Genomic DNA, 23,528 nt, shown 5'->3' on the forward strand with positions numbered 1-23,528 from the left:
CTCTCTGCTTCTGAATAGAGTATAGAGCCTGGAAATAATCCTTTACTTCCCACAGCCCTTTTTGGGAGGATCAGACCTGTTCCTGTGTCAAATTTATTAATTTTCTCATAATTTCTATGCCCTTCCTCTCTTCTCAGTCCTCTGTGGCATCCATACCAGATTTGGTTCATGGTGTTCATGTTGGATTTCTTCAGAGAAGGGGTCAAAGTGTTCACATTTACTTTATGGAATAGAATCAGGGAGCACATCAACTTTCTTCTATGAATCTTTGTGCTTGTGTTCAGGTGTAAGATTCACTTATATCTATGAATTAATCTAGGCATCTTTTTCAAAAGACTTCAGAATTGTTTGCCTTTTTTCAATTTGCTTGTCTTAAGGAAAAAGAAAAGAAAAAAGGAGAGTAATGTCCCCTCAGTCAGGTTTGTTGCTATTTCCAAATGAGTTTTAGGAGCGTAAATGTGTTTTCCCAATTCCACATAGTTATCCTTAGCTCAGCATATTGCCTGGGGAAGAGAAACTGTTTTATCTCTGCAGATGTGAAAACTGTTCACTTCTGTGTCTCATGGTGTGTTTTGCTTTGTCTGTTTTCTATCCAGCCCAGCTCTTTTAGGAGACTCCTCTGGGTTTTTGCGGTCTTGGACCCAGAAGGCAGGCGGTGTCTGTCTACCCGTTTCTTTTGCAGCTTAATACTCTGCTCAGCGCTCACTCTGACATTCAGCATTTCTTCCTTCCCAGTCCTGTTCTCAGCAGGCGTTTCTGTAGTGTGGGAGTGGAGTATAATGTCCCTCTGGTCTTAAAAGTGTGAAAAAGCTCATTCTTTCAGGAATTAAACAACTGATCTTCCATCCGCTCGCTGATGTACTGTCCTCTTAGCTTAGCCCAAACCATTTGTGTAGGCTCTAACATAATTTAGTCTTTCCCATCTCAGCTAGCAGCACACCCCAGCCAGCTAGTTTTTCTGTATGTTTTAACATTTAATGGTGCTGTCTGTTTCTTTTTAACCTCCCAGTTAGGCGTGTGCTACAGATGGTTGGAGACCAGATGGGGTATGTCTGGAAGGTCTTCTGATTAATCCCTATTTAAGACAGTTTTCATTGTATATAATGATGCAGGATTTTGTAATTTTAAGCTGTGTTATTAGGCACAAAATGGGAAAGTATACTTTAGTTTTGACTGTAACTGAAATCTTTATGGCTAAATAAAGTTTGCAATGTCTGCTTTTAAATCAGTACTTACAAAAGAAGGTAGAAAGTGCCCAGGTGTATCAGACACATGTCTGGTTCAGTATTTTGGATTGGATAGTGGCACCAGGAGATGCTACACAGGAAGAGCACTCAGGTCTGGCTGCTTTCTGCAGTGCGTTTCTAGCATCCCCAAGTGCTGTGTTTCTCAAAAAAGAAAGTTCTGTCAAACCCTGACACCCGTAATAACTTGCACAAGGAAGTCATTACAAATCTGTTAATGAATTAGGTAACCCCTCAACGGACTTCAGAACAGCAGCCCTCCAGACTGTTTATGAAATAGTGTTTTTTCAATCAATTTGTAGCTTTTTAGGCAGCCTCTTCACTCTTCCCTTCATGGTCTCACAGTAAGAAGGATGAATGGAAAGCATAAAGTCATCAGAAATCAATTAATCTGATCTGGAACACGCATATTTAAGCACCTTACTTACAAAGATCCAGGTATTACACAGCAGAGCAGAATTTGAGAACGTTTGGATCCCTGATCTGTGCATATTTGTAAGCTTAGCTTGTGTGGATTACTTTTTTATTTGGACTGTGATTTTTCTATTTGGTTTTGGTAGCTGAACCTTCTTTATAAGGTATTTGACCTTAAATTGCTGGTGTGCACACTTAAATCTCAGCTCTCCTATGAATCTGACTGGATATTCTGGAATTTAAGAAAAAGAAACAACAACAAAACCAGAATGGCTTTACAAAATTTTTTCCAACTTCAACAGCGGAAGAAATTCTAGCTGGTTTTAAGTGCTCTCAGTGATACTAGACTGGGTGTGAATTGTGGGAGAGAGCATGATATGCCTGAGAGATGTGTTTGCTGCTAGCCGCACGCGCAGTCCTCACGTGATTAAAGCTCAGTGTTTCTAAAAGATAATAACACTTTACACTGGTAAGGTCTCCTGACATGATTCAGTCCTTCCAGCTGCAGAGTTTCTTCTTTCTTACATCTGATCATGACCCGTGCTGCCAGCTGGCAGAGTGGACCGCAGACCAGTTCAAATAATACCTTCTGCTCTGGGTTGCTGGAAGCTGACCCTGCATCTCTGTCGGCGGTGTGGGTCCGTGCCGTGCTCCGTGGGGCCTAGACAAGGTCTGGTGCTTGTATCACCCTCACTGCTGCCCCGGCTCCTGCTACAGTCCTTGCCTTGCTTTGCTTCTGCACTTCTGTCATAATATTGACTTGCAAACATATAGCTTTTTTTGCCAGTTGCTATGGTTACCTCTCAGCTACCCACATCTGAACTGTAGAAATGAGTAACAAGCAATACATTTCAAGCCTTAATGAAATGCACAGCAGTGTGTTAAATTTTTAAACCCAACATGAATATCACTAAGCAACATCCATTCGTGATTTGCCATAATTACTGCTGCAAGCTCCTTACGATTGAAATGCTGGAGCACAGGTCTTTCTCCTCCACTGCATCAAATACGTTTTTCTGCCAGTAGCTTCACAGTATCTCAGACCTGTGATGTTTCATAGTCTCTTCACAGTTTCGAAGAACTAAGTTTGACCTCTTTAAATTATTCACACCTTCAGACCGGCAACATCTCCAAAATCTTCTTTTGTGTGTATCACCCATTTCCTTCTCATTCACTCCCAGAAATTTATTTTAAAGACCTTTGATTCTTCTGCCCTAGTTCCAAAATGTGAATCCAGCTTGTTTCCTCCCAGCTGCTTCTTGCATATTTGGAAGAACCAATTCCACCAAACCAGCATTAGTGTTGAATTAAAATGAGCGTGTAGTTGGTGCTTGGAACTGTTTGCTCAGTAATGGCACCAGAAGGAGCCGATGCCTCAAGTCTTTTGAGGTGGTAGTTTTCTGCTAAGAGATCTTATTGTCTATCTTGAACAATGCATTTTATCCATCAGTTTGAGAAGTAAAATAAAACCAGACACTGTTTATATGTCCGCACTCTAGGCTTCAGGTCAAATGATTAATTGTACCACCTGGTGCAATTGCAGTTCTTGAATTAATTGCGTTGTGCTTGCAGATCGGGTGGTTCAGAATATCTCTTGTGCTGTGCCCAGGTTCTCTGCTGATCAGTCTGATTTCCTGTATTCTGTTAATATTTTACATTTCCAGCACCAGAGTTACCAATCCTAGAGAGGAAAAACTGGTTGATCTATCTGCTGTATGTTCGCAGAGACTACGATGAGTGTAAGGTAAGAGCTGCTTTCGGGACTTTGCATTAGGAACTATTTTACTGTTGTTATGAAACAGTAGTTTTCATGTCAGTTTCCAAACCACCCTCTTTCCTGACTTCTTTTGGAATAAGGGGACCAAGAGAAAATACAAGTAAAATAACTTTTGTGTTCTCAAATCCTTGGCTACCTTCAGGATCCATGCATGCAGTTCTCTGGAGCAATCTGTGAGCTCAGTATGTCTTTGGGAGTGGAAAAATGGAAAGAATTGCAAACCTTTCTTGTTCCAAGTGATGGATAGGGTCTTCTAAACTGATAATAACGCAGTTCCATAGTGTAGGTCTCTCAATGGTGCTACAGACATGCTATGAAAAACACTTCAACTGAGTAAAGCATTACTAGCGGGTCTAAAAAAAAAGATCTTGGTTACCCTTGAACAAAATTCTTTCATTTTACACATGATGCATTGCACCCTTTAATTTCTCCTGGGTTTGGTGGGTAGCTTGGAAGCGGTTGTTTGTTTGGGATTATAACGGTAAGTGGACTAAGGAAATGGCAAATCTATTATTAAACGGTGTGTTTTCCTGATAAAATGAACACAAGCTATTGAAGATGATGCACCAGTGGGCAGGAGGAGGGGAGTAAGAGTTGCCTTTCTGTTTCTGTCATGTGCAAAGAAAATCTGAAAAGACTTTTTTGCTTCTGAAACACCAGGGTTGGTCGGGACTTGTCTGTCTCTGCTGGAGAACTCCTGGGGGTGCTTAGGAAACTGGCAGGCTGGAGGAAATTCATTTAGCTCTTAATTAGTGGAGCTGGAGGGTTGTATCATCAGCAGTGTGATTTCCTCTCAGATCTTGGTTTAAATAGATATAAACAAAAGTTGGACTAGCAATCTAAATAGAAAATTGTTTCCCTTTTCTGTTGATCTGACTGCATTTTTTTGCTCTCTGATTGCGTACATTTACTGTTTCTGTGATGCAATGTAGAATCACAGAGTGCACAGAAGATGTATGGCTCAGGAAAACAGAGAAAATAACCAAGTGGATGATACAACAGCAACATTGACTTCTCCACGTCTTCATCAGTCATGGAAGCAAGCAAAATATGGGGAAAAAAATCGAGAGAAGACAGCTAATACTCTTTTGCTTGGCAGGCCAGCTTTGCAGTAGCTGTCAAAGTAAAAGGCAGCAAAGCCTTTCCTCAGGGCTCACAAAGCAGGGTTTTTGCAGTAAAGTTGGAAGAGTTTGGCACCAGACCATAGCAGGTCAAATGATCTTCCATCCTTTCACCGAGATGTGATCGATGTGTGCTCAGAGGCCTGGATTTGTCCCAAAGAAGATAGGAACCTTGGTATGCCAGGATGCTTCGTCAATCACTGAGGAGTGATAGCATGTCCAAAAGGCGATTCAGATCTTAGGTGGGCTGAGCTACCCTCTGGTAGTCTCTGTCTCTCTCCGCTGGTGTTACATGGGGTTACAGATCTAACCTGGATGCCCCAGGTGCTTGCCCTTACATGTGATAAACATAGACATTCCCGAACATGCTGTTTGGGGCTAATACCTTCAAAACCAAAAGAGGTATTGACAGTATCCCCAATGGCTGAAATTGCTGTTAACTGATTGATTTCACTATAGTTTGGGCATTCGTTAAAGTCCATTAATTTTCTTTTCAGACTCAGCTAAGAAACAAGTGACCTGTGATGCTATTAATTTTGGTTTGAATCTTGCTAGACCCTCTTTCCCACTCAGTGCTTTGAAATGCTTCCTCTCTAACACGGTTTTAAAAGCTCCCATATTTTTCAAAGATGTAAAAGGCCAAGAAAAAAGTGTTTGTTTACCAACATTAGCTCCCCAAAGTGAAGGCATTAAATCGATTTTAACCCTTACAGTGCCACTCCTGTGTCTATTTTGGTGTTGCCAAGCTTTTGACAAATTTTGCTGCTCATTACAGTGAGGGATTAATAATGCTCGCTGTTTGATTTGCCTCTCATTCTACCCAGCAAGATGCAAGGCAAACATCCCCCAGAGCCTGCGGCTGCAGCATCCCCTGTGATTGCACAGGCAGAGAGGAGTGGGGGGAGAGGAGGGACAGGCCCTGCTAAGCAGTGATCATCACTCAGCTCTCACTTTTCGCGTGCAAAACTAATAAACTGTGTTTTCTGCTTGCAGCATCAATTCCAGCCCTGCCCCCTAACCGTTTTTCACAACAGAAATCTTCTGCTTCTGTTATGTGCGAGGAAGGAATTATTAAAATTACCAGATGCTTTTAATTAATTAAAGTTGCTCGTGCTGGTTGGTCTCCTGCCAGTATGTCTAAATTCTGTTGGCAAGTTAAATAAACTTGGGAGGAAAAGCTGGGATTACAGATCATATTTCTCAGCTCAAGGCCTTTTGCTATGGGATTTTTTAGGGTTTATAGAATTAATCAGATCTCTCGAAAAGATAGCTCTCTATTGCCCTCTCTTGCTCTGAGAAACTGGTTTTATGTAGATGGAGAAATACAGAGTATCTGTATTCAGGAGATGCTTGGTTATGTCCAAGTTGAATGTCCTATAATAATGTATTTTGTAAAGAGTATAATACAGATATATTAGCAGATACAGATGAGAGGAAGAGCAGTGTGGACTTGTTCTTCCTTTCCTTTGTCTCTTTATTTTCTTTTTATGAGTGAGGATTCTCAAAAATAATCTTCTTTGCCTTCACTCCACTTTCCATCTAAGTGCTATATTTGAGGTTCAGTTTTCCTCCCTGTTTTCAGGTCCTTCACTTATAGTCATCTTGGAGGCAGGGGATGCTGGTACTGATCACACACTTGACAGAAGTGCCAGATGAGCACCAGGTTATTGCTGGCACAGAAATCTTTCTTTCCCCCTGTTGCCGTGAAAAGCTGAAATCGGGACTTAATAGTCATGGTGACTGTTAAGGAGGTATTCTTTATTGCAGCGCTGGATGCACAGGGGATCGCTCCTCCTAACGTGTATGCCACGCCAGGTCAGTTACACAGCTTATATGCAAGTACATATGGGTATATTATCATGGGTAACCACCCACTCCCAAATGCGCATTATCATCTTTGGGTGGGCTTCAGAGGCATCTGGTGGTTTTTTACTTCATCCACTCCTGTTCATCATCATGTCCTCTTGGTGAACTACCGCTTTTACTCCCGTGTTCTTGCTGGCAAAGCCACAGAGTTAGTTTTAGCCAGGTCTGCAGTCTTGAGGCATCCTGTGCCTCTTTATCTCATAGTAGCCTTGCATTCTGTTCCTAGAGATAAGTTCCGCTAAAAGGATTACAATGTGCTTTACATATACGTTTCACAGTGCCACTGTTATATAGTGCATTGCTGCTGCTTGTTAAAAAGGCTTCGGCTAGAAAATTTCCATCAGGTTCTCGCTTTACCCCCTTTGTCTCTTCCACTTCCGAGCAAAAGAGGAGTCTCAGAGCAGAAATTATGCTCTTGGTTCATAGCCAGAGTGCTCATCCTCTCAAAGGTCACTCTTTTTGACCAGTTTTATCATTTCAGGTCACGTGTGACTATGGAATATAGCCGAACTGTACCCACACCCCAAACTGTCAGCTGCATGAATGCAGCCAGCAAGAATTTACATTTGCATCAGTTTTTTTCCCCTTCCTTTTCCCATATATTCCTCATTTGTTCATTTGGCTTTCATTGACTCAGCTGCAGTTGCTCCAATTCAATTTATTTCTCCACAAATGACCTAGAGTAGATACCCTTATCAGCAGAGGATACTTTCAGAGATACCTTGTGGCATTGTCCCCAGGTAATATCTAATTATCTTTGGTAATAAGAATGACCAAAGAAATACTAAAAGGGCTACAGTATTCCTGGCACAATGCTTTTCACACATGGTGATGAGCTTGCACTCTTCTGTGCACTCTTGTAGTTGTCCCAGCCGCAGTCCAGTGCTTTTATTATACATGAGGTTGTGGTTTCTGTAACTGAAACCAAATCTCTGTCATTAGCTTTGTTAAAATGGTGGAAACTTACAACTTTTATAGCATTTTAATATAGTATATTGCAGCAACTAGCTACAAATTCTGTATTTATGTTGACTTTTCTAACCACAAATTCTGATTAAATGAATTTTGTAGTTCTCATGTCCTGTGTGATACCACTGTTAACCATCACATAAGGAAGAACTGTGTCCATCAACATGTTGCATGATGTTTAAATTCAAGTTATTTTAGGGCATTCTGCAATAAGCGCAGATACAGCATAGCTATATGTAGCACATACAAAAAACTCTCCAAATCAAGGTTGCAGAAGGTATTTGGTCAGTGAGAAATCCATTGTCTTTCATAGGGATTGCCTTTATTAAAATATTTGAAAGGTTTATATTCTTCTGAAAGCTGTCATGCTGCAGTTTAGTAATGGGGTAATAGTGAACCAGCTAATGGGCTTTATGGTGAGGGAGGCTGCATTTGGTATGTATTCTCTGCACTTTGTCATTTCAGGCTGTCATCAAAGAGCAGCTCCAGGAGTCTCATGGGCTGTGTGAATATGCAGTCTACGTTCAAGGTACGTTGCAGGAAGCCTCTGAAAGTCTTAATTTTCCTAAAGCAAGTTACTTCTGATTTGAGATATAGTGAACAATAAGAAGGGGAACAGGTGACTGAAACATGAAATTAAGATGTAAAAAATACTTGGCTTTTTTTTCTGCTTGCTAGGTCTAGTTTTGAAGTTTGGGATTTTCACATGAAATGGGCAGATGAGATTTTCTGTTTTCTCTGTATTCATGAGTTTGTCATCTATTCCTCCTTGGACTATGGGCTCTTGGCCTTCAGTATGTTGGTGTGTGTTTGATTGTATTACAGATGCATGTTTTCTGTTAGAGCTGCCTGCCTCAGGTGATTGCTGCCTTACTCTTTGCTTTAAGGATGGTATTCCTCTTCCTGTCCTGCCCTCTGTCCCCTAAAAAATGTGCTCCAAAACTTGGCGTTGCAATTCAAAGTGCCATGGTGGGGGACAGCTGAGATTTGTTGGCCGAGGCTGTACTGCAGATTGTAGAAGTTGGGAAGCGGGGAAATCCAGACTGCATCTTCACGAGCAATTGGCCAGGGTTTAAAGCTGCCTTTGTTCTGAAAACCAGAAATTTTTCCAGGCATGCACGAGTCCTTTGCATGCGTTGTCATTCTGCCCTCAGACACAGCTTCTCCCTGAGATTGCTGCAGGAGGGAGAAAGACCAAATGAGCGTTGTTATATTATATCTGTACTCCCTCTTCTTTCCCTGCTGTCAGAGAAGCATGTTTTTCCTGCAGATAATGGACTAATTTGCCTGGTATATGTTGTCTTACAGCTTTGATATTTCGCTTGGAGGGGAAAATTCAAGAATCTCTTGAACTTTTTCAGACATGTTCCATTCTGAACCCTCGAAGCGCTGACAACCTCAAGCAGGTGGCACGATCTCTGTGAGTGGTGTTTTATTGTTTGTCTTTGATGTGCCACCCAGGACCTTCCATGTTTTGTTTTTCTCCCAGGCATCAAGTAAAATCCCAGGCTGCTTAATTCCAAACATGCTTCCTCCTTATCAACACTTGAGTTGGCTTCCAGAAGCGTGGGCTACCCTTAAAAGCAGAATCTCTGTTATCTGCCTGGCTGCTATTGTATTTTCTTTTCCTTTGTTCTTTAAGCAAGAGCAGTAACACACTGATTTCTAGGTCCAGAGCTAAGGGGTGCTGACCTGAGCTGTGTAAACTTGCCTTACAGACCCCTTCCTGTCTCTGAATGTCCAGTTAGGTCACCTGTCTTTTTCCTTTGAGACAAAGGCAGACTGCAGAGCCTGTGAATTCCTTCCTTGCATCTCCAGTAACGTCAGGGAGTTCCTCAGCATCTCGCAGGATTGATGACCTTGGCCCTGAAAGGGAGCAGTGCTCAAATTGTAATACTGCTGAGATTGTAAACTTCTCAGGGCTTTTCATGCAGGTCTCTGGAGAACTAGCAAATAGTGTCATTTCTCACTGCCAAAGGTGATAGTGGTTGCACAGCAGGGCTTCAAAGCGAGAAAAAATAAAAATTGAAATGCTTTTGCAGGTTTCTTTTGGGGAAGCACAAGGCAGCCATTGAAGTGTACAACGAAGCAGCTAAACTTGATGAAAAGGACTGGGTAAGTGTTTCAGTGAGTTGGAGGTTATTGTAGTATGCAGACGTTTCTGCAGTTTTATGAAGACAGCTGCAAACTTGTTCCAAGCAGAGGTGAGCTCACGCTGCGTGCAGTCTGAGCAGATGAGTAGCTGCAGGGCTGAGAGGCATTGCCTTTTAGCACAGGCTCAGAAGCATGGATGAGCCTCTGCAGCATCTGGTTTGGATGCACATTTCTGCCTGCAAAATCCCACACCTTGTCTTGGGGCACAGAGAATCGAGCAGCGTGTTTGGTCTTTGCAAAGTATCAGTATTAACATAGCCCTATATATACATTAAGGAAAGTATGGGAAGTAGCTCCCTGTTTGGAAATCCTCAGTTATCATTAAAACTTGCTTGAATAAGTGGGAAACCTTTTGTAGCGCCCAACACCATTGAAAAAGATTACCCTCAAACTAACTGAGAGGGTTACTTGTTACCTACCACGCATTACCTGTTTTGCCAAAACATAGGCTGATAGCTGCAGGAGCAATAATTAAATTAGCTCTTCTATATAAGAAGACAAAAAGTGAAGGAAGAGCATTGCAAAGGGAAACATGACAGTGGGTAAGAGGAGAGAGGACTTGGCTTGCAGTTAGTTGCAGGCAGCCTTCTGCAGGTGACTGTTTTGCCTGCAGAAGTGTTGTTTCTACAACGGACTTGCTACATGTGATCTCATTTCTTAAGACACCAGGCACTCACTGACTTTAGCTGTACTTTTGGCACTCAGTAAGTCTAAAATTCAGGCTTGATACAAGGATACGTTTGGTATTATTCAGTTTACCCTGTGCCAGACAACTCAGGAACCTTTTATACCATGGGTCTTCTTTCAAGTCTGTATTCCCTTAGCTAACCAAGCTACTTGCAGTATGTGCTTGGCATGCCTATAGCTCTATTTACAACCAAAGCAGGCAGACTTCAGTGGGTGTTTTGATTAGTTATTTCCCATACCTGGCTCAGCACTGGAAGTAGAGCCAGCCTGTGTTCTTCCCTTGCACTGTCTCGTTCTGCAAGCTGCAGTAACCAGGAGTTACTGATTCATTACTGTTCTCCACAGTTGGAGAGACTGTGTGGAGGAAAATACCATTCTAAGAAGGTTAATGGGGAAATAAGAGAGTTTTCTTTCAAAGGTCAAGGCTGTCTAAACTGATGAAGCAGTGAAATGCTCACCAGAATAGAAATGAGGAACTAGTGGACCCTGCTTTTCAGCTCCCCACCATGTGCCAGGGTGGGGAAAGGGGCAAGTAGCTTGTCTGTTAAACTGTTGGTGATGAATTAGAGGCATGATTGTTCCCTACAGTGTCACCAGAGTGTTTAGGATCGCTAAGTGATCTTCCTACTCTGTTGCAAAATTGTTTAAGATGCCAGAGGGATATCAGCCCTTCTGGTGCTCGACTTCTATTTTGGAAAATTAGGCACATCTTCAAATTTTGTCCAGCTGGGTGCAGCATTGTGCGTGTCCTAATGACTGTACAGCTAGATTGAGAGCCATCCATAAGGGCAACTTACCTAGCTTCAGAGATCTCGTTGGGAACTGAGTCACATCTCAGTGAAGAAACTGGTCTTTGCTCCTTGTTCTCTGAAGAGACCATCGTCATTTCTGTGTTTTTTGTCTTGGTGGCCTGTAGTCTTTTCTGCACAATCACACTTAAGCTCTGTAGGTTCCTGAAGTTACTTGAATTTATAGGTTTACTTGATCTACAAAGCAAGAAGGGTGTGGGCAGGCACAGGGGTCTCCCCGTTCGGGTCAGTGATGACTGTAATCACTGGCAGATTATGTAGTATGTATTTCATACGTCATGCTGATTTGGTTTTGTTTGTGGTTTGTTTTTTTTTCATACAGGAGATCAGCCACAACCTGGGTGTGTGCTACATGTACCTGAAACACTTCAACAAGGTAATGCAAATGTTCGTCTTACCTACTTGACAAATGGGAAGCAAGGTTCTCAGAAATGTCACTTTCTTTAGTAGTTTGAAGTGGATAATTTACAGTGATAGGTATCAAGGAAGTTTTTTGCTTCAGCTTTTGTTTTCTGGGAGCAAAAGTTTGTGAGCTGTCTCTGTTTTCATTTGCATGTTGAATTATTTTGTGTCAGCTGCAAGTTAGTGAAGTTGGGTAAGAGTGAAACGGAGGTTAGCCTTGTTGCAGGTCAGGAGGCTTTTTCTGAACTAGGATTTTTCAGAGGGCATTTCTGGTTTTAAAGGGAATGTTTGAGAAACCTCAAAGAGCTGCCTCAAACTAGACAGAAAACCAGCTGCGCTCCAACAAGAGCTGCTTCTGTTTCTGATCCTTTTAAAGCCAGAACCATAAACACTGCTGGTTTTGTGAGGAGCATGCCGGTTCCATCTTCTTGAAGAAAGAGAGGTATGATGGTAAAGACCCAAACCGTTTCCTCAGCATACAGCTCAAACTGCTGCACCTCATGCAGAGAGTTTCTGAAGGAAACGTGCTGCCCCTTGGGTCTGGCAGGATTCAGAGAGAAGAGTTATGGGGTTGGTTTGCTGGAGGTGCAGCAGGCACCGTTTTTCTTCCATGGAAAGGATTTGCTCCTGTGCCTGAAGCTCCTTTTGCACCAAGCCTGGAGCATAGCTGCAGTGTGGGCAGCACTAACTTTATTGGCTTTGTAGCTAGCAAAGAACTTCTTGGAAGCTTGAAACTGAGTTTTGTTCTCTGGTCTGAGCACGCCATTCCCAGCTCCTCACTTAACACTCCCCTAGGTGCTCATGGTGAGCACTGAGCTGTTTCTGATCCTATGGGGTTACTTTGTAAGGGAAAAACCAGCATTTAGAAACCCTTTGTTCCCAATTTGGCCCAACTGTTCCCTGCTGCTCTTTCTGTTGGAGTGCTGTGGCCCTCACAGCAAACCCCTGCTGCATTCTCTGCTTGAGGCAGCGCTGTAAATTAAGCAAGAAGCTCTGGAGTATAGGTTCATACTTGGGATTTGTTGTCTGCACTAACACCTTCCAAACTGGGACCTGCTGACATCTTGTCTGAGATGTACTGGTCACCCTGGGCAGCGATACTTCCATGAGGACATCTAAAATATAATGAAGCCTTTGGGGATAACTGTCTCTTCAGTAGTTGCTGGTAACAAATATCCTGTGTTGCAGAATGCCATTACTGTGTCAGCATTTCTCTTTCTAATGTATCACGTGTTCAGAGATAGCAAACATACTTTGCTGTCCTGCTGGCTAGGCCAGAGGACATAAGAGGAAGACATGCTTCAAAGTGGCTCCTGTTGGAGGGGATCGGTATGTGCCTGACAAGCTGATTCACTCTTCTTGTTTACTTGGCAATCCATGCTTGTTGCTGGAATAAGCATTTTGGTGAAGAATAAACTGTAACATACCTGTTAACAAATCTGGAGCTTCCCTCAAACGAAACAAATTCAAATACAGGAACAGGCCCGTGCTCTTCTCCTCCTTGGGAGGTCATTGCCTATTGGCTTGGCTTGAAGCATGCCACGTTGCCTTTTTCTGTCCCTAAAACCACATGGCTCCTGATGCAGAACTTGTTTCAACAATTAGCTGGGCTGGGTTTTGCTAGCAGGGTTCTCTGCACTCAGGGGGTGCTAGCTGCTGGGGATTGCTCTTGGGCTATTGCTTCACTGAGGTCTCTGTAATCACTTATATTTTTTATTATTCTCTGTGGTTGTGTGTTTAGGCACGAGACCAGCTAAACAATGCCCTGGAGCTCAACAGACATGAACTGACTTACATGATGCTGGGGAAAATTCACCTATTGGAGGGGGAGATGGATAAAGCCATTGAAGTCTATAAGAAAGCCGTAGAGTAAGAATATATCCTTTTTTCTGTCTGCCCATGTCCCATCCTATGCCAGGAGAAATTTGATTGGTGTCCCAGATCTGACTTGAGGACATGATTAAAAAGCTAATGGTAATTATAGTGTCTCTGTGCAAAGCTGGCACTTTCAAGCTCTTCAGCTATCTCTGCTCTCAGCTGTAGTCCTCCTCCTGCTGACAATGTGTCATGGAAGAAGGTAGCTCTTTGAAGGTCTGCCAAAAAAAAGTGGAAAAACAAATGGACAGAAATGCCTGGGAGCAAACCTATCCAAAGCTGACTTCATAAATCCCAAAGGTTTATCTACCAAAAAGATCTAACCCCGGGTTTCTCTCTAACCCTGATCGTCTGTCAAAAATCAGTTGCTGGGTTTCACATACTGTTTTCACTTGGAGTGATTTGTGTTTGAAAGCGTGTGAGTAGGCAGACTAGAGATGGGTTGGTGCACAGCGAGTTTCTCCCACCCTGTCAGTGTTACTCAGTACCGATCTATCTTGTTTTTAGGGCATTCCTGAGCATCTCATTTACCAGTGCTTTTAAAATATAGTTTTGTAATGGAGGCAAACACTAAAGAAAAGCAGGAGCATGTCAGAAGCCACTGGAGGATCTACATTTTGTACCAGCTCTTTTCACGTACTGTTTCCTTACATATCTGCTTTTGACTGCTGTCTGACAGTATACTGGGTTGGGTAGACATTTGGACTAATCTAGAATGTTTATTACATGAATAATCCTTGTTAAGCGTCTTACCAGGTTTATATATCTTATCTCGGTGCTCCCCTGCCCTCCCTTCTTCCTCACTCCTGTTTTTTTCTTTTTTTTTGTTCTCATCTGCCTATTACATTTTGCCTGCTGTTACCAGCTCCAGGGTAGTCTGTCATTGCTCAGTGTTTATATACCATCAGCACAGGCAGTTTTGTTCTGGTTGAGGCTTAAAGGTGCCAATGTGAGTGTGTGTATTAGATTTCTTAAGTCACTATAGCACGGAATTGAAAACTTACTTCTGTTAAGGTGAGTGAGGCCACAAATATAGTGTCTCTTTCTGCTTTTTCTCTTTTGTTGTTTTCATCCTGTTTATGTCTTCAAAAGCTACTGGGAATGGGGATGCTTTTAAAAGGGTTAACAACATTGCTGTGTGAACCTCATACTAGCAGTGAAGGATTGGGAGTCGCATACAGTAATTGAAAGCCCTTGGGACATATTTTTTCAAGCTTCTCTGTGCTGAATGGAGTGGTGTGTATGGCCGGGGATACATTAACAGGTAGTGCCTGCCTGAGCACTCTGGTCTGTGGGCTGCACTGTAGCGCAAAGCCATGGTGAACAGTCCACAGCTGGTCTGCGAAACCAGGTTTGTAATCTTTTTATAGGGTGAATTAGAAGTCTGATGATGAGTGTGTGTAGGATCCATCAGAAATGCTGAGGATTACCTATCCTATATGGCCTAAGAGGCTTGGGATGGATTTACAGGGTGGTTTGTGGGAAATGATGGAAAATCCCATTTTGTATTTCCAGGTCACTGATGCAGATTCACTTTGAAGCTTGACAAAACCACATTATCTTATTATACATCTAGATCTATTTCATAGAGCTGTGTTGACTTCCCATTATATCTAGAAGACATTTGGAAAGCTTAGGTGTGATATTGTTCAAAGGAAGTCCCCATGATGGCAGTTGTTCTAATATTTGCGTTTAATAATAACAGTTAATTTCGTGGAGTGATACTAGTATAATGTGGCATCATAATTCCATGTTCTGTTTTTACCTTGTTCTGGAAGGGCTTATAAGCAACGCTGCTCTCTGGCTTTTGTATTACAGGTTTTCTCCAGAAAACACAGACCTTCTTACAACACTGGGGTTACTTTACTTGCAGGTATTGAAGACTGTTAGCTATTACGTGAACTTAATTATTTAAAAAATGACCAAGGTTTTTTTTATAGAATTAATTTCTATCCACCTTCCTATGACTTGCACACGTTTCTCTAAAGACTGCATTTAACATGACAGAGCTTGCTTTTCTGTATGTTCTTTTTTCCTTTTGCTGCTAAAAGCAATTGGTTTCCTGGACCTGAGCCAGAGCAGGAACTCTGTTTGGCAACCGCCCTAATTCTGTTATAAATCCTCCCAGTATAACAAAACATGACTAGTCATTACCTTGTTTCTGGAGCAGGAGTCTAGCAAGTTATTCTCCTACAAAAGCAGCCATGAAATTGTTAGTGTTAATGCACCATAGAAGAAAATCGGAATCGATTTAAATAACAAAGGCATGCTTATCACTTGGGTCTGTAAAACATATAGGAAGGACTGTCTGATTATTCCAAAAATAAGCTTCCCAAAGAGTGAGCAAGCAAAGAAGAATAGGCAGTAGTTCATGAAAGGATTGATGGGCTAGAAAACTTGCACCAAGTGCTGATTTGGAAGGATCCTGAAGCTTTCCCCTAATTGTTTATATGTTCAAGAATAAAATGTAGGTCTTGAAAAAAATTGTCTTGCTCTAGAGATAGGGAAATTCAGTAGGAACCTTGGATGTCTTAACTGTATATGTATGGATTTAGAAGGGAGTATGATGTGGGAAGGGGGATCTGTAAGGTAGAAGTAGTGCGAGTATAACATTCGCCCTGTGAATTTAGCCCCCAGGTCTCGGTGCTGTGATTTATTTGTTCAGTTTATCATGTCTCTGGATACAGACTCACCTTCAGGAGTTTTAAAGATGCTTCTACAGCTTTCCCACTTGCTAATAATTACAGAAGGCACCAGACTCTGATGCATCAGTATGATTGCTGGAGTGGCAGATGGGCTTCTCATCAATTTTTGTGGCCAAAAAAGGACACCAATATCCAGAATTTCATGCTGTTTGGACTGATACAATTCTGGCATAAGTCAATTGAAAACAACAGGATTTCAGTGACTGTAAACAGTCATGTGCTTGTATATGGACATAGTCATGCCCTCTAATACTTGCAGTCCTTTAGAAGACAAGGGAAGACTTTCTCATGTGAAAAGAGATCCCTGGGGAGTGAGGAAGTTGTGGTGAAGGAATTGAGGATGGGCAGAGTAGCAATTTGTAGCCTTTTTTCTGGAAGAGAGGAAGGAGCAGAGGACTATCTATCAACCCAGAGCTTGTTCTTGTATAGAAAAGTCAAAGCACAAACTATATGAAAACTTTTGTTTTGGCAGAAGAGTGAATCCAGCCCAGCAAAACAAATTTTTAGAATCTGTTTTGTAAATTATCAAACAAGAACATGTGTGTGTAATGGGATCACTGTAAAATTAACTTTTCTGAATATTTAACTGAACCAGAAATTCTAGTGCCCAAAAAGCACGTTTTCTTCTTCTTAACCCCCCTCATTCCTGAATTTCTGATGCTTATTTACTTCTTTTCCCAGCTTGGGGATTACCAGAAGGCCTTTGAACACCTTGGAAACGCACTTACTTACGACCCAGGCAACTACAAGGTATCATGAGGAGTGGAAATGAATGATGATGAGACACCTCTTAAAGCTAATTCCAGTATCAGAGCTTTGCCATCTATATCCAGGGATATCTTAGCCCTGGACATCCTCAAAAAGATCATGCCCAGAAAGCTTTCTCCAAAATACATTTCTGGGACCTTTCCCTGGGTAGAGAGTTGGATGTGTGTGGAGGTAGGGAAAGGGGAGAAAGCAGAATATGGGATATTAAACTGATCCCTTTGGTTTTTAATCTGAAGATGCGCCAAAACCAGGTGGAATTAACAAAATGGAATTTACTTTGGAAGGAAAGTCTTCTAGACATTGTTTCAAAAATCCCAAGAGCTGTGCCCAGGTCCCTGTGACTCCTGGGCACAGAGCACAGATACAAGTGATATTGCATTGTGTTATTCTTTCATCTGCCAATAACCCTGTCTGTTGCTTCCAACTGTTATATAAAAATGTGACTTTTCCTTGGCTCTGGTCTGGAAAGCCGAGCTTGGCATCTAGGTTTCATTCCTGATTGTGAAACTGCTTCCCTTTTTAGGCATGTTACTTTGTTTCTCTCTGCCTCTTTTTTCTTCTGTACTATGTTAACGGTGTAGAGTATTGAAATGTGTGGTTGACAAATGATGTATGAATGCAAGCCGGATGTTATTGTGAAAACACCTTTACACTTACAAATTTTAGTTGTCGCTGTGAAATATTATAAAGGACTTAACTAGTGTGGTTTAAATACAGTGTGTTGCAATCACTTGCTTTTTTTTCCTCATGTGTATTTCCATTAATTTGCAGTATCAACCAGTCAGTGTGAACTAGGCTAGCTTTGCTGCATATATCTTGCTTGAGTATGTTTTACTCTCTGCTTAACTTGCACCAGAACTATTTCTGTCTGTGCTTGTTGCTAAAAAAGAATCTATTAGTGCATAGATCTTCTCAGAGACTCGGACTCTAGGAGATACTATTGTCACCCCAAAACGTACCCTAAACACTTGTCATGTTGCAATATTTCCAAGACAGTTATGATTGAGATAGTGCAGGAAGAAGCGGATTTGGGTCCCTTCTTTACCCTGTCTTCCGCTATATGTTGGGAGATTCTGGAGTCCCCATCTGCTCCCCACTGTTGATCTTGGCAGCCCCTAGAAGAAAACAGCTGAAGAAGTTGAATGGTTGCTCTTGAGATGGCTTTAGTTTACTTATTTTGTCCTGTTGTCTTCTTGCTATATTTGGGAAAATGCAGTTCCTCAGCTGGTCACTCTTGTCTTCTCTCAAAGGCTACCTTGGCGGCTGGCAGCATGATGCAGGCCCATGGAGATTTTGATGTTGCCCTCTCCAAATACAGGGTGGTAGCCAGCTCCGTGCCTGAAAGCCCCCCGCTGTGGAACAACATTGGGATGTGCTTCTTCGGGAAGAAGAAATATGTAGCAGTAAGTATCTGGTTTCCTTTCTTTTTTCATCTGTAGCTAACTTCATGCAAGAACAAGATTCTTCTTGCAGCAGAGACAGGAGGTCTGTTCTGGGTGGGCTGTGTTACAGCACATTTATTCCTTTTTTGAAGGCTATCAGTTGCCTGAAGCGGGCAAACTACTTGGCTCCCTTTGACTGGAAGATTTTGTACAACTTGGGGTTAGTCCACCTCACAATGCAGCAGTACGCATCTGCTTTCCACTTCCTCAGTGCTGCCATCAACTTCCAGCCCAAGATGGGAGAGCTGTACATGCTCCTTGCAGGTATGCAATGCTCCATTATCCAGCTCCTGTGTATATCCAGCATAGGGGATGCAACATTATAGAGACAGAAAGTTCAGGCTGGAGTAAACAAATATTGGATAAAGGCTATACTAAGAAGCTGTTCCCCAGTAGGTCACTGAGAGGTGTAAAGTCTGAATAGTTTGTTCTCTCTCTGTGGTGAATAGGAAGGTTAAATTGCAGTCAGATCCAGATTAAACATTAAAAAAGGCTTTCTACATGTAAGAGTTCGGGTTTGGGTTGCCTAAGGAGTGGGTGTGGATTTCCAGCACTGGACATTTTTGGGATCAAGCAAGACAAATAATTTGTCAGAAGTGACGTTAGTAGGGTTAATCCTGGCAGCAGTCCAGACAACCTTGCTAGCACCTATTTATTTTACAATGTAATGAGATTCAGAATTGTCCTAAAAATGAAGTCCTTGTGAAACATTGACTTGTGTGTGTACGTTTTGCTTTGGTGCAGTTGCTCTGACAAACCTTGAAGACATTGAGAATGCAAAACGTTCCTATGAGCAAGCTGTGGCACTGGACAAGTAAGTCTTAATCATAGCTGTCAGTTGTTTGATCGCGTTGCTCTGCCTCCTGCACCTGGTTTCCTTTGCATGCTTTGTCCCTTGGCCTACTTTGACCCTAAACAGTGTGCAGTAGGGAAACATTTTTATTCCTGCAGCTGTGCAAGTGACAGTTTTAAAACCATCTTTTTTTTTTTTTTTTTAAATTCAAGTCAGCTCTGAAAAATGAAAGGGAAATTTTGTTTCAGACCAACCCAAAGCTGGTTTTTATTCTGTTGTTTAGTTAGTGAGTCAGTGGTGATGACTTTGGATTCCAGGCCTCCTTTCAGTGAATATTTATACACAGTGGAGCAGATTAAATAGAAGAAAACCAGTCATCCCAGAATATTTTGTAACCCAAAGTTTGAGCACTGTGCAGAGCAATGAGATACTTGGAATAAAGCGTGTTCTGAATTGGGCAGAGGGAAGATCTTAGCTGGGAGAATGTGAGCAAAAAGTTAGTATAAAGCATATAAAAAGGCAGCAGCGTGGTCCTTTCTCCTCCATTTTGTTAACAATGTCTATGTTTGCAAACTAGCTCTTAAAATCGGAGCACTTGGTTTCAGAAATACCTTGCAGTATTTAGTCATTTCAGGCAGAAAACCAAGTTTGTCTCAAATTTATGAACAGTTTTGTCTCTCTCCCCAATTTACTGTGAATATTTGCATACTTACAGCAACCAGCACGGTAATTCTGAGCCCAGGAGTCTGTATGCTGGTGACAGAGGTGTGGCAAAAGCACTCTTTCCATCTGCAGTGGCCACCACAAGGTGGCATGAGAAGATGCTGTCTCTTTTCCTCTGTCTTCTCTAACCTAGGTGCACTGGCCAGGCTTAATTTTGGGAATTCTGGAAGTTCCTAAGCCCATTACAAAGGGCAGCAGGTTTCAAAAAATAGTGTTTTACACTGTAGTGCAGTTCAGTCTGCGAAGAGGTGCGGTAAATGCTCTCACATGTTTACTGGTAATTACGTGGCTTGCACGCATGCCAGAGCTCTTGAATCAGTTAGCCCTGCACAGCCAGCACACATCTGGCACTGAAGTTCTTCATACTTACGCATCAACAGAATTACAAAACAGGTTGAAATATTCCTTCTACATCTGTTTCAAATGTCAGTAGGTCTATGCAGCCTCCTCAGAGGAACCGAACCTGTGCAAACTATGGTCAAATATTTGTAAATGTATTGCTGTGTGAGAGCATTTTGCAATTATGCATCAGTGATTTCTACCAACATCACTAAGTCCAGTTGACTCCTTTGCCTGGCTTTCCAAATCAGTCTTCCATGCCTAGCAAGGCAGTACAGGGCCTTAAAGATTGCTCAGACTGCTTGGTCATGAGTTTGTGTGCTTTGGTCAAAGAGAAGGAATAGAAATCTAGCTCTACAACTTTGCCTAAGTATTTGGCACTACCAAATAGCTACATGATGCTGCAGCTATATAGTCTTACGGGGAAAATAAAACCTCATCAAAGCAAAAATGAATGCCAACTGCCAGGGACTGCTGGGAGGAATATCCAGACTTTGTTAAGCTTGTTCAGCTGCCATGCCGTATATTTTAGACAGTTATTATGTGGCTGAATCCATGTCCCCACAGGCTTTCTTTACTGGCATATTATGAACTGTTTGGCTGGGCTGAAGGTAGCCGTGTTTGTTTCCGTTGCCATAAATACTTTTATAGCAGTGCTGTGACGTTTGGCCTAGGTGGCCTGCTGGGGTCTGGAATGGAAAGCATCTTGGAAAAATCTTTAAAAAAAGGTGTTTCTTCTTAGTACTGGTTTTTAGGTCATAGCTGTCCTTTCTGTGGTTATTTAGCTATTGATTTTTTTTCTCACTGTCATATTGCTTCTCAGCTCTTGAAGGCAAATTAGCTTCAAAAGGTTCAATTAATTTTAAAATTGGCTGTTCCCAGATCTGTCTGATGTCTTCAGTGTTTTGTTGTGTAGGTTTGGTTCTTTGTATTTTCTTTTTTGGCTTTTTTGGGGGGCGAAGAGATGGGGGTTTGATTATTTTTTCACGTGTTACTTCCTTTGCTTTGGCAAAGACAGTGAGGAGGGTTTTTTTTGCAGCAGGATCAGTGTTCCAGTTTCTCAGTTAAAGGAAAACCAATGGTTATAAATGCCATCAGATTTCTTTTAATAGTCTTCTTTCTTCCAGTGCTGTCATATAACTTACCAAGGATGGATAGTCATGGCCTGCAGATGACACTTTTTGTTTATTGAACAGTGTTAGCAGAAGCCTTCCCTTCTGCACTTTTCGCAAAGGATGCTCTCTGTGTCTTGGCCCCCCAGGTGCTGGTGCTGGAGTCCTTGGATGGCTCCAGTTATCCCTGCCACACTCCAGGAGAGGGCACCAGTCCCTTGCTCACATTTTTTGAGCTAACTACAAAGCATCTCTCACTGACCTGTGTGCAGTGAGTGATACATGCATGCGGCTCCTCCGCGGGGAGCTGCGGTTAGACAGTGCTCTTCCATGCACCCCTTGACAGCACGTCCCCTGTGCTGGCCAAATGCAACCTCTGCTCTTCCAGGTCTCATCCTGCAGCCTGGATGAGCCGAGTGTCTGCATGAGCTCCTATGCTGGGGCTGGTGACCCTTTTGCATTTCATTTCTTTGTCAGATAATACACATGCATTTTGCTTCTTCAAAATAAGGGTGAAATTCAGATGGCTAAAGAATGGTCAGAGCAGTTTGGCAGTCAGGCAATTAAGGAAGGATCAGCTTCACTTATCAATTACAGAGCCAAGGGAGTCAGCTCACTCTTTCCCTCTGGTTTAGTTTGCTCACACGCCTGGCTATGCCAGAATAAAAATTGCTGTTCAGGGTTAATGTATCCTAGTGAAGAAAATGGATACTGTGTAAAATGAGAATATATGGAGCAATTCTGCCTTTTTGAAATCTTCATATGCTGTTCTGCATCGGGAAGGGAGGCAGAACTGCACTTTGAGTCCTTCGTTAATAGGTATCGCCTACTGTTCCTCTATAACAGTACATACAGTTATGTATGCTTTCTCTGGGTGAATGAGAGAGAAGAGATGAGGAAAATGAAATGTAAACAGCATGTTCTGTAGCATGTTGGGTTGTAAAATACAATTAATAAGCATGGCTCTGTTCCACTGCCCTGTCCCATGACAAGCTGCTCTCCTACAAATTGGGAGAGCTGTGAGAGCCTGATCTAAGTCAGAGCAGAGATCAGCATTCACAGTATGATGAAAGCCCCCATCACTGCTCTACCTGCCCCAGGAGCAAGGGGCTGGGAGACCAGGCACTTACTAAAGATAGTCCTGAGATGGTCCCCAAGCACAAAGAATTTGGCTGCTGCACAGAAGAGCCTTGCAGGGGGTGAGGCAATCAGCAGAGTCATTTATATCGTCATTGATACTGGGATACTTTGCTGACCCCAGGCACCAGGTCTCTCACCAAGCATGTGGGACTCTATCGTGTTCCCAAAGGACGCTGGCTGTGCATCCCCTCATCTGTTTTGGGGTCAGAGTACCCCATGGCTTGTCTGTGCCAGGCAGTAAAGGTGACTCCAGCTTTGCTGCCTGGGCACATCTTAGCGTTATTCAAGTCAGGATAAGTGTTCCCACAGTGAATGCGATGCATCCTGTGCGTTTGCTGCAGGTGCAACCCCCTCGTCAACCTGAACTATGCTGTCCTGCTGTATAACCAGGGTGACAAGAAGGGAGCCCTCTGCCAGTACCAGGAGATGGAGAAGAAGGTCAACACAGTGAAGGAGAGCAGTACTCCTGACTTTGACCCTGAGGTATGTGCCTAACAGTTGTCAGTGGGAACTAAGTAGCCACACTAAGACTGGCAACAAACGAGGAGGAAATTTGACTTTGGAGTCCAATTATTAGGAAGAAATTCTGCTTATGAGATTTTCTGAGTAGAGCAGTTGCCTGCTGAGAGCTGCTTGCTTCATTTCTGCTCTTTGAAGCCCAGTCCTTCAATCAATACACAGCAAGATTCCCTCTTAATTAAGGGAATGAATTAGCGGAGATATTTCCCTTGAGCACCAAGGCAGTAGCCAGCTCCGCACAGCTCTCGTTTTTTGGCTTTTTTTTGTAGTGTTGTTGACTTTATTGTTGTCTGAAGTGTTCCTGTTTACAATAGTCTTCTCTTTTTGCTTCTTGAGAAGATGGTGGAGGTTGCTCAGAAGATGGGAGCTGCTCTGCAGGTGGGGGAGAGCCTCGTCTGGACTAAGCCTTCTAAAGAGTCTAAATCCAAGCAGAGAGCTGCTCTGTCAGGGAAGTCCTCCAGCACTCAGCAGCCTTTGGGCTCTAACCAGGCCCTGGGTCAAGCCATGTCCTCAGCTGCAGGGTATGGGAAAACCATGCAGCTTCCCCCAGGTGCTTCTCTTTTGCTTCTCTTTAAAGTAGAACTGTGGGAGGGGAGAAGACAAATCTCTCTTCCTTTGAGTACAGTTACAGCACTTGTTTAGGAAGGTATTGACTTGCTTACACAGTAG

The 23,528-nt window shown here is 42.6% G+C and overlaps 1 protein-coding gene across 6 annotated transcripts in view; it reads left to right on the forward strand.

Annotated features, from left to right (window-relative positions):
* Positions 1–23,528, forward strand: part of BBS4 (Bardet-Biedl syndrome 4) — a 45,737-nt gene that overhangs the window by 17,682 nt on the left and 4,527 nt on the right. For 2 of the 6 annotated variants that reach the window (XR_774614.1, XM_010571583.1), the window contains exons 3-15: positions 3,323–3,402; positions 7,857–7,920; positions 8,700–8,811; positions 9,434–9,506; positions 11,364–11,417; positions 13,185–13,312; positions 15,137–15,191; positions 16,705–16,773; positions 18,042–18,194; positions 18,326–18,497; positions 18,978–19,047; positions 22,682–22,823; positions 23,199–23,409. Coding sequence is in view for 5 of the 6 variants with exons in the window: in XM_010571583.1 (XP_010569885.1) it covers positions 3,323–3,402; positions 7,857–7,920; positions 8,700–8,811; positions 9,434–9,506; positions 11,364–11,417; positions 13,185–13,312; positions 15,137–15,191; positions 16,705–16,773; positions 18,042–18,194; positions 18,326–18,497; positions 18,978–19,047; positions 22,682–22,823; positions 23,199–23,409 (1,383 nt within the window). In the remaining variant the exon portion in view is untranslated. Of the gene's footprint in view, positions 1–1,628; positions 1,683–2,265; positions 2,329–3,322; positions 3,403–7,856; positions 7,921–8,699; positions 8,812–9,433; positions 9,507–11,363; positions 11,418–13,184; positions 13,313–15,136; positions 15,192–16,704; positions 16,774–18,041; positions 18,195–18,325; positions 18,498–18,977; positions 19,048–22,681; positions 22,824–23,198; positions 23,410–23,528 lie in introns of those variants that run through there. The other 4 variants (XM_010571584.1, XM_010571585.1, XM_010571587.1 and 1 more) reach the window with 3 other exon arrangements.

The sequence above is a fragment of the Haliaeetus leucocephalus genome, unplaced genomic scaffold (genome assembly GCF_000737465.1).
Source record: "Haliaeetus leucocephalus isolate CR32 unplaced genomic scaffold, Haliaeetus_leucocephalus-4.0 Scaffold339, whole genome shotgun sequence".
NCBI classification, from domain to species: domain Eukaryota; kingdom Metazoa; phylum Chordata; class Aves; order Accipitriformes; family Accipitridae; genus Haliaeetus; species Haliaeetus leucocephalus.